At 36.4% G+C, this 11,354-nt stretch overlaps 3 protein-coding genes across 3 annotated transcripts in view; 2 read left to right on the forward strand and 1 right to left on the reverse strand.

Moving 5' to 3' along the window:
- LOC134755000 (fizzy-related protein homolog) overlaps window positions 1-5,967 on the reverse strand; it is a 100,685-nt gene extending 94,718 nt beyond the window's left edge. The window contains exon 1 of the mRNA XM_063691480.1: window positions 5,542-5,967. The gene's annotated coding sequence lies outside the window, so the exon portion shown is untranslated. The remainder of the gene's footprint in view (window positions 1-5,541) is intronic.
- Window positions 5,968-7,618: 1,651 nt separating this feature from the next.
- On the forward strand, window positions 7,619-8,657 carry LOC134753791 (large ribosomal subunit protein P1-like). The gene is made up of 2 exons (XM_063689731.1): window positions 7,619-7,647; window positions 8,239-8,657. Exons 1-2 carry the CDS (start codon window positions 7,619-7,621, stop codon window positions 8,573-8,575), a joined length of 366 nt encoding a protein of 121 aa, XP_063545801.1. The 3' UTR covers window positions 8,576-8,657.
- A 502-nt stretch (window positions 8,658-9,159) lies between these two features.
- On the forward strand, window positions 9,160-11,043 carry LOC134755046 (RNA-binding protein 45-like). Its single transcript, XM_063691523.1, has one exon. It carries the CDS (start codon window positions 9,435-9,437, stop codon window positions 10,872-10,874), a length of 1,440 nt encoding a protein of 479 aa, XP_063547593.1. The 5' UTR covers window positions 9,160-9,434; the 3' UTR covers window positions 10,875-11,043.
- The last annotated feature ends 311 nt before the right edge of the window (window positions 11,044-11,354 follow it).

The following is an 11,354-nucleotide window of genomic DNA, read 5'->3' on the forward strand; positions in this document are numbered from 1 at the left end:
GTTCTGTATGATAATACTATTACTTATTCTGTGCCTACGTCAAAGGACGAGTTTAAGTTAAAGTTGTGAAACCGAATTAATATATGCTATGTACCTACTGCAAACATCAATAATAAAGGCTATTTACATTACTATGACCACCTCCAGTGTGCATCATGAATGGTAGTCGCCATCAGATATATATATCGGAGCGGCTAAGGCTCACAAATATCTGAACACGCCTCTATTGTCAGGGCTTTAGGGTGCGTGTTCAGATATTTTGAACACGTTGGCCGCTCCGATATATCTGATGGCGACTGTACCATAATATTCCATTGTCACCATATGTATGTGAAGTTTCAGCTCAATCAATAATGAGAAGTGGGTCTAATTTATTATTATTATTATTTCGTTTTATAGACAGGCAGCTGATTCACTTAGCACGATTTCACTGTTTAGATAGATTGTCTAGTTTATTTTTACACACTTTTATTTAGCGTCACTGCGTATATACCTTTGTATATGTAGTGCTTCAAATCTTGTAACTAAAATTTGAACCACTTCCCGATATCTGATTCAGTTGATATTTGGAGTTCTGTCGTAATTCCGGTGACAATACAATAATATGCTAACATGGAGGTGTTCTGATGATGCAGCCGGTAGATAGCCAAAGGAACTTCTCGATGGAAAAACACAAACACATTTAGGCTCATTAGAAAGGTCTGAAGAAGTACTCGATAGACATGCAAATGAGAAGAAGTACAGTCAGCAATAAGTGTGTCACAAAAAATGTCTTGGACAGTTACTTTTAAATTGAGACAACTTCAGAAGGTAATTTGTCTTAATCCTTTACTATTTTCGGTTTGCAATAAAAAATTTGCCGATATTTGTTTTTTCCTTTGTTTTTACTAAGGTTGTGTCCTCTTGTGCGCGTGTTTGAGTTTCGAGTGAACAGATCGCTTAGTTCTGGAGTCGTAATATCCGTGAATTTAGCTTGCAAGATTTGACCCAAATAAACATATTACATACAATTATTGCAGGTTAAACAAAAGCTTGTAATAACATAGTCATCCATTCTCATGATTTATTTAATATTGCTTTTATTTACTGATCTACATTTTTACCCTATGTCAAGTTGTTTCCTGTGTTAATTCATTTTTTATCTTAGTTCCACTACTGAAATTTGATCATTTCGCACTTTAGCCGGTATTGATTAATTATGTTAGCAGAGGGACATAAATCGGTTAGTAAAAAAAGTTTACATTTGTAGAAAACCATTAGGGATTAGCTAAAAAACTTATATGTCCTTGTTTTAGTACATAGGGAATATTACGCGAAACTCTGCGTAGAACGCGCCACTACCACAATCTAAGGGTCTATCGCGAAACAAGAAAATTGAAATTTCGTTATCTAACATCTCTGCCACTCTTGCATACTCGAGCGATAAAGAAGCAGATAGCGAAATTTCAGATTCGCATTTCCTCCGTAAACAAACCGCCTTGATGCATCAATGTCATATTTTGTTGTCTGTGAAAACTTGTCAAAAAACTGTTAAAGGCGCAGTATGTATGTTACTTTATGGTTTACTAAAAAGGCTAGTGCTGCACTCTGGTGGCAGAACATTGCAATAATACCCCCTATTGTAATCAGAACAGGGACCGAATACCGGTATAGTTTTCATACAAATAAACCGTAGTAAATTTTTGCACTTAAATTAAGTGCTAATTTGATCAATCATTATGCTTATCTAAATACTATTTTAAACCGTTTTTTTTATTTTTCGTTAATTTCAAAGGTTTACTCCTGAGCTTTAATCAAGTAATCGGAATCCATATCGGAAACATTCAATTTTTTCTTCTGATAAGGCCCCTACGAGAGTGTACACTTGCCTTAGGGCCTGTTTACATATTGATTAGTGTTTAGTACGAGTTCATACATTTGCTAGTAAACTTAAGTACTACCATCTTGAATGATTGATGTTCGAAATGACATTGATATGTCACAGTTTTCAATTGTTCGGTTGAGTTAAATGTAATGTCCCTGTTACAACAACGCTATATGCAACATTTAATTACTTTTTATTTTTATTTTTTCTTAGTTTACTATGCCATTTAGTTTTCTTAAACATACTTACCCCGAAGTTAACGGAATTCAATAAAAACACGGTATATAATATCAAAGAAATATTGTGAATGCTATATTTTGATTTTTAATTATCTACTGTGAGAACTCATTTGGTGAAGTAAAACAAAGTGAAATAAAGTGCGACTGACATAACATTTGGCAATATTCATATCTACCTACCTCAAGAAATATTGACACAACAGAGGCAGTGTTGCCACAAAACAAAAATAAGTTGTGCATCAGATTCAAGTATTTTTGTTAAGGGGTACGTTCGAAATCCAAGATAAAATGGATCTGTCTGAAGCGGCATTTGAGAAAATCTTTACCAGAATGAAGTATGAAATGGAACAGCAGACTGAAACGATATACTATAGGCTATGCGAAAGAAACAAGAAGAGAGTGAAGAGAAGATAAAGCGCTTAGAAAATAAAATCGCGCTGGTAGAAAATAGAGAGAGGCAGCGAAACGTCATTTTCCATGGCGTGATAGAAATTGTGAATGAAGTCATGGGAGTTACTCTCGAAAGAACTGAGATTCAGTTCAGCAGGAGACTAGGGAAATCTAACAAAAGCCCAATACTGATCAATCTCTCATCCCAATGGAAGAGAAATAAAATCCTGAAGAACAAGAAAACTCTAAATCAAAAGAACCCTATGGCAGTCAAACTTGGACACTAACTAAGAACAACTTAAACAAACTACAAGTGTGTCAAAGGTCCATGGAAAGAAGTATGATTGGAATTAAATTGAGAGACAGAATCAGGAACAAGTACATTAGATCTAAAACACGTGTAGAAGATGTAACCATTAAAGTTAAAACACTCAAATGGAGGTGGACAGGACATACGATCAGGGGCAAAGAAAAATAGAGCAAGAGAATTATATGGTGGTTCCTGAAAGATAGAAAAAGAAAACAAGGACCACCAAAAATGAGATAGGAAGACGAAATTGTAAAATTCGCAGGGAGACATTGGACCAGACTGGCGAGAGACAGGGAAAAATGGAAAGGGATGGAGGCCTTTGCCAAACGGCACACAGATCAAACCAAAACCGATGTTGTCTGAAACATTAATATTATGTTAAATTTATACTTGGATAAGTTGTGTACAATAATATATAAACTCTCAATTTGTAAAAAAAAAATGAATAAAAGGCTTATATTATTATTATTATTTTGATTTTTAGTTATAGTGTCTAAGGTCTGAAAAAGATCTCATCATGTCCAGTTACTATTCCATCCTAGCCGCTCCAATATTTGTGATGGCTATGTAAGTCGAAGGTAAAAATATTGATCCAGACTCAAACATATGTGAACATGACTTTTTTTTTTTATGATGAATAGGCAGGCGTTTGACCACGATCCCACCTGATGGTAAGTGATGATGTGGTCTACGGTGGAGCACGCTTACCTATGAGATACCTATTAACTCTTGCCTTGAAGAGCTCCAAATTGTACTCATGCGGAAAGACAGACTCGGGCAGGGCGTTCCACTCCTTGGCAGTTCGCATAAGAAATGTGGAAGCAAAAAGCTTCGTGCGTAGTTTTGGAATTCCTACCATGAAGCGATGCCGGAGTGCCGTTTGTCGTGTGGTCCGATGGTAAAAATGGGACGGAGGAATAAGGTTGTGCAGTTCCTCGGCACACTCTCCGAAATGTATCCTATAAACTTATTTGTCTATGGTGTAAGAGCGTACACATATTTTTGAAAGTTTGAGAATGTATAAATATTTATGCCCTTGACTGTACAGTAAAGTGCAAAGATCATTAATTTTATATCATTATATCAAAGATTACAAGTAAGATACGCAAACCGATATCAGGCCTTTCGGTAAATACAATAAAACCAATTCGCATTTGCACTGCGGAAATAAAACTATATTGTACATGATGAATAGAATATAAACCGTAAGCTGACAACCAAAACACACTAAGTTCAGAGCCATAGTAAACCATACTAGTAACAATACAATGTTACTTTAATTATATTTTTGCAATTGATTTTGAAAAAAAGTTTAAAAAATCCAATTAAACTATTCTGTTTTTTTTTTACCTTCACGTTAGAGACCGCTCTAATTTTTTCACTGGTAAAACTCCCACTAACGTCCTATAATATGTATTTTTTTTTTTTTTTTGCTGGAGAACATGGAAGGTATCTTGACATGAAATGCTTTACATACATTTCCTAGAACCGCTATAATTAAAATCGGAATGATTACAACCTTTTTAGAGGAATGTACATGCTGCATTTAAAATACTGGCCACTTGCATTTCAACTTTTTTTTAAAGTTAAAAAATAAATAAAAAACAAAATTTTGCAGCAAAAAGAACTGCTTTCGATTGTCGTGCGTTGGGAAAAAAATCTATTATATTAATTTAAAGTGGCCAGTATTTCATATGCAACATGTATGTTTTTCTAAAAAGGTTGTAATCATTCCGATTTGAATTATAGCGGTTCTAGGAAATGTATGTAAAACATTTCAAGTAAAGATATCTCCATTTTCTCCCTCAGCCAAAATTTTGAAAAAAATACATATAATAGGACGTTAGTGGGAGTTTTACCAGTGAAAAAATTGGAGTGGAATAACGTGAAAGTAAAAGAAAAAAAAATCTAAAAAGTTTAATTGGATTTATTTATTTCTTTTTCTATGAGATAATAAAAATATATTTATGGTCATTGAATCATCTTTATTAAATGTACAATATATGCCACGCTCGTTAAAATTAGTTGACTTGAAAAAAAAATATCAAAGAAAAATAGTTTCTTTTTTTTTTTAAACAAAAACTATAACGTATAGGGTGCTCAAATTTGGCACAATAATGACTAATGTAAATCAACACAATCTATAAAAATTACAAGCCCAAACTCAAGGGGGGCACAATCACTTAGCTTATCCTGGCACGGCCTTTCATATTATTTATTTTTTACAGTTCTTGGATTTTTTTATTGCTGTCTGTGTGCCACTTATTGGCAAAGGTCAACAACAGGAACAAATAAATAAAAATGGAAAAAAAAGGCTTTATATTTGCTTCAACGGTCATAACAGACAAACCTGAAAATAACTGTGAAAAGAGGAAACGTAAACGTAATATGTAAGTATACAGACAAATAAAAAAGTGATTTAATCACAACTTATCCTTTAAATAGTCTTAAAACCAATATTAGGATATAATGGAATGGCTTGAGAGAGATTTGTCATTGCAAGCACTAATACCATAAAGATAAATTCGCAAGAGAGCAATATACATTGGAAATATCATCAGTACATTAACTGTTTACAGGCAAAATATGATCCCTTATACTAAATTTTAAGCAAGGAGAGGCAAGAGAAAACTATACAAAAGCCTAGAAAATTCCAGTTTTCTTTACAATTTGTTATAAATACATATCAATGAATTATTACAGCAGCTAAAATAAACCATAAAATCGCACTAACTTACCTTTGTATGGCACTAACTGATATTTTTCAAAGTCCGTAAAATCAAACGAGGGAAAACTATGGAAGAAATAGACTAGAATATTTTGCAAATTCACTGCCGTTCAATCAAACATGGCTTTATTGTTCAATATGGAGTTATCACAAATATTAACACAACGATCGAACGAAAACATTAATAAGTTTCAGTACGCAGTGCAGGAGAACCGACTGCTACCAAAGCCACGGAGCCTTTGACATGCTCGACTACCAGGGTCGCTTACGAAGGCATCTTTTACAGGTTACAAACAATCCAACACACACAATAATTTAATTTACGCGTATAGTATTGCTGATTGTTTTCTAAGCAACAAACTGTCTTTTTAAATAGTAAATTAGTAATTAGAGTTTAAAACAAAAATCGTAGATTTTGTGTGCCATCGATGTCATAGCAAAATAAATAGTATAAGCTAAATGTTGCTATATTAAAAAAATATCGATATTTAAACTCAACGATCTTTTGAAAAAGGTTTTATAAAGGATTATTAATGTAAAACATTTGTTGATCAATAAATATGATAGGCAATATATATATAATAAACAAACCAAAACAGGTACGTAGTTATCATTATTTTATATTAAAATATTTTTTTCAATAAGTTCAACAACTAAAAGTCATTACTCTTCTGCACTGTAAAATCGATTCACAAAGTAATCGATTTTTTATATATATAATTTGTAAATCCCCATGTCTTTGTAGTCTGTGGCGACGCACCCATAAGTAAGAGCGAGAAAGCGATATCTCTTTCTCGCTCTTACTTATGGGTGCGTCGCACAATGACCTTGGTTCGGTCCGAAGAGCTCAAGCAAGTATCTTAAATGCGAAAGCCGAAGGCGTGAGTCGGACTGAAAACAAAAAATGCGACTAAGCTGTATCAACGGGACTTAATCGCGTAAAATAAGTATTAAACCTACCTTAAGTATCTATAGGTAGAAAACCTCGTTGTATTAAAGTTATAACACACCATCGCACCGCAGCAAGGTCACCGGTGGGATGGTGTGTTATGACTTTTAATTATTAAATTTAACCAAGTTGGCCAACAACAGCGCATTATCAAATGTATTGAAAGTAACCATAAAGTAACGAACAAGTAACGAATATTGATTATTTGACGTTATGGTCAGAGTTGCAAGACTTACAAAAAATCGTATATTATTGAACAAGTTTTGGGAACAAATCAAATTATTTTATTTAATATTTTGATTTGTGTTTTTCAAGTAGTCACACTACTATATATAAATTAAAAACTGTAATAGATGTCATAGTGACGAAGCCCTCCAATGGTGAAGGGCGTATATTATTAATGTTATTAATATTCATCGGCGAGTATTCATTAATTAAATGTTGTGCAAGGCAACAAAATTGTTGTTACTTACCGCTCCTGATATAATGAGCAAGTAATAACTCCAATATTAGAATTAGAATGTCACAGTTGAGTAGAGCGTTGCGGGCATGAATCTAGTATAACTGGATCGGTCATGAGGGGAGGGGGGAAATGACCGAACGGGATAGTCTTATGTATCTTTCAGTAGGAGTAGCAGAGAAAGCGCTGTTATTGTTTGTCCTTGTCACAGTCTCACATCTTTTTTTATTCCCCACCGTAAACTTAGTATGGTTTATGGTGGGCTACAAATCTTCCCGACCAATCATATTGTCGCACTGCGTATGTTTTGTCCCTTACGGGCGCACGCGTATACCTGATCTATATAATGCTAGGTCTATGGTTGCGGGGTTTCAAGCCAATGGAATGGAATGTGTATTCAAAATTTGAAGCAAGTCGGGTTGCTAACGACACTTACTAAACATAAAAGAAACGTTCGTGATTTAAAGTTGATTCTTATTATTACTTATTTTGGTATGGATTGCTTTCAGCTTCACCTTGGTACCTAAATGGTCACGCACTGTGCGGTTTCAGAGGTATTTCCCCTCCACGAACGCTCGGGCTGAGGAAAGAACTTAATTTGATCCTAAAAATACTTTCTTATTTTCAAATTGTTCGTAAATTCGAAATCACCGAAAAAACATCTCGAGGGATCACACTATGGTGTTCTTCAAAACAAAGGCATACAGGTTATGGAAGGCGGCATCCTGTCTATGTCTCCCAGACTCCCTTGACCCAAATATAGATAAATAATAAAAAATAAAAATAAAGTTTCTATGTTTTATTTGAGAAAGAATAACTATTTCTATTAACTAGAATAAACGACCATAAAGCTCCATCATCCATGGGCCATCAGTAATCATCCATAGGCCGTATTTTTGTTTGACACCATCTTGGTATTTTAAAAGTAAAATACTCCATTAAATATTTTTTTTAATATAGGTAATAGACAAAAAAAAGTCTAATATTTGATAAATAAAATAAACTAAAATATAACGTGCTAGTTAATCAGTTCTAGCCCGTTATACTTACTTGATATTTCAAAAAATACTTTTTACAACTAAATGAGATTAAAAGCCCACTAATTATAATTGGTTCCATTGGTTCCAAGTGTCAGGAACCCAAAAAAGTCTATGGTTTATGTTTCTTTGGGTTTCTCATATCTACTCATCATGATTTTTAAACGATTGCAGCTTCATCTGATCTGCTTCAGGCGTGGCTCACTCCACGATTTCGTCGCGTCGCTACAAGTACATGCGGCCCCACGCATGTACTTGTAGCGACGCGATACTTGACCCCAATTTAAATAAAATTGCATCAAAAGCTGAATTAGCTTGTGTTTACTCCGCTCTCATCTTGGTCGATGATGATGTCGCTGTCACCGGCGAGAAAATCTCTACGATCCTGAAGGCCGCCGGCGTGGACGTGGAACCCTACTGGCCGGGCCTGTTCGCCAAAGCCCTGGAAGGCGTAAACGTGCGCGAGCTGATCACCAACATCGGCTCCGGCGTCGGGGCCGCCCCAGTTCTCGTGCCCGCCGAGTCCCCCAAGGAGGAGAAGAAGGAGGAGGAGCCTGAAGAGTTCGACGACGATATGGGCTTCGGTCTCTTCGACTAAGAAGCTTTACAGTTTATTCCATCAAGAGCTTTACTAAGCTTGTATAAATGTAAGGCAAAATGACAACATAAATACTTGAAACTTCGGTACCTAGTACTATTATTTATACTATTTATAGTGTCTGCGTTAAAAGCCGTAACACACTACTGAATCGCACTAAGGTCACAGTGCGCCGCACCCATAAGTGGCAGCGCGAAATAATATATCTCTTTCTCGCTCTTACTATGGGTGCGGCGCACCAAGGACGCGGTGCGATTCGGTAGTGTGACGTTCATCCTTATTATTTGCAGCAATGAGGGCTATCGTTTTTTTGCTCATCAGTTGGCGCCTCTGTTGATGGTGGTCCAAAAGACTAAAGAACAGCTGTCAGTCATTGAAGTGACAAGTGACATTTGACATTTCGAACTATGGAAAAGACCACCATCTACACTAGCGCCCCTAGCGGCGAATTCATACGCGTTAGCCCTCATTAAGGATTTAAAAAATCTGGTCGGGCAACACTTTGAAGATAAAAAAAGGACTCTATGGTCATGAAAAAAAATAAAAAAAATAATGGACTTTGTGACGTTTGTTTGTGGTAGGGCATCCATCACAGCACAGCGTAGTAAACTACAACTACATCGCTCACAGTTCGCAAATGCCGAATGGCGTGGCGCTTTGTATATAAATAGGAATACTTTCTCTTGTCCTTTTAACATCTTGATTTGTTTCATATGTGTGCTGAAGTTAATTTTATCCACAATTTACTTTAAAGTACTTTTTTTTTTATCGGATATCGGTTATTATCGCTGCCGTTAACATCTAGCGTGACTTATAAACTCAAACTATCCTAAGAGCAACATTACGTTAATTTCTTACAATGGAACATCGGCGGAAACACGGACGAGGCGACGACGGGTCAGAAGACCACCCAACGTACTCCAGGTTGTTTATAGTTTGCGAGAAAAGATTGAGTGAAGATGATTTTAGACAATCATTCTCAAAGTATGGGACCATTGAAGACATCAGAATGCCCCGTGACCATAACACTGGTGATCCCAAAGGTATAGTCTACATTAAATTTAATAAAACCTCTGAAGCAGCGCGAGCTTTAGAGGAAATGAATTTCAAAGTTTTGCAGAATGCGAGCCGCCCGTTAAAGGTTATGGTCGCCGCTAACCGCTCGGAAATCGAGTCTGACGATCAAGATCACGAAAAATACAAGAGGCTGTTCTTGAACATCCCGAAAACTTCTAACGAAGATGTCTTGCAAGAAGACTTTGGCCAGTACGGTGAAATTGAGTCAATAAACATTCAACGAGACAGATCCAGTGGAGACTCCAAGGGGTTTGCTTATGTTAAGTTCAGAAAGTTTTCCGAAGCAGCAACAGCATTTGAGAAATGTGACAAGAAGTATAGAGCCATCTTTGCCATGCCTAAGGGGTACAACAGACGGCAGGAGACAGCATTTGAGTCTAACATTAGTTCTCTAGCTCGGTCCTCTTCAAACATGAGAAATTCATTAGTCTCTATGATGAATGTGCGGCCGGATGGTTATACTAGCATTAGCTTTATGTGCTGCCCGTACCTCACACAGTTGCATGTAGAGAGGTTTTTCGATATAGTCCCAGGCATGGTGAACTGCCAGTACTTTGTGGACTTGGTGAGAAACTTTGGCAAAGGGACAGTACAATATTCAAACCCTGTGTCTGCAGCTTATGCAGTTGAAAAACTCAACAAGTTTGAATACCCACCGGGCTTAAAGATATTTGTTAAACCGGACAACTCAAAATTTGAACCGCATGAACAAAAGTTTAACAACATACCTGACACTGTAACCAATCTTAAAAATGTTATGGCTGCCACAGCCAAGTCAACTTCTCCCGACTTGGCTCAATTGGCTGAAGCTATCTCGGAAGCTTCCAAGTTAATCAAGATGGCTACAGCGGGCATGTCGAATCAAACTATCCCAGACAGCACCGACTTGAATTACTGCAGCGTAAAACTGCCCGCTATGAAAGACTTGGCCGACATAGACAGCAAAGTAGCCAAAAGATGCTTTTTGATTTGCAAACCACAACCCCCGCCTTTGACTGTATTGCGTGACATATTCTGTCGTTTTGGTGACCTTATCAATGTGTACACGTTACCTAACAAGACTGTTGGGTATGCCCGTTATGCATCAGTTGAAGCAGCAAATGAAGCGATCAAGACTTTGCACGGAGCGGAGGTGTGTGGAGTTCGTATGAAAGTATTGCCTGCAGAAGAAAAACCAGATGACGATGAAAGTTCTACTAAAAGGACTAGATATGATTATTAAGTCCTTGATAATGCTGGCCTAGAAGAAGCTGTATATGTGCTAGACTGCTGTACACACTTGTTTATACGGTGGTAAAGAATATTGACAAAAATGTTGATGCATTGATTCATTGTAGACTATTTTTAGCTTGAAATGTATTCAGACAATGAATAAATTTATTTTAACTATGGCTGATAGTATTCTTTAACGTTCTCTAAACCCTATTGAGTTGCCTGTTGGCTTATTTAGCAAAAAAAGTACATTCAGTGGCGCCAACTAGTGAGCACAAAAACGTCATTGTAATGTCAATATGCATGAAAACATTGCAATTAGACCATTGGAGACTTGAATCTTTATTTAACAGCAAAGATAATATGTAACTCCGTATAAGATAAGTAGTCTAAGAAGATAACATGTCTCGGTAAATCAAGTAAAAATTATGCTCGAATAGATCGCGCCTTTGGCCTATCCCCTTGGGCGGCAAGCTACCTCGAATGGGAC

This window comes from Cydia strobilella, chromosome Z (assembly GCF_947568885.1).
Source record: "Cydia strobilella chromosome Z, ilCydStro3.1, whole genome shotgun sequence".
Classification (NCBI taxonomy): Eukaryota; Metazoa; Arthropoda; class Insecta; order Lepidoptera; family Tortricidae; genus Cydia; species Cydia strobilella.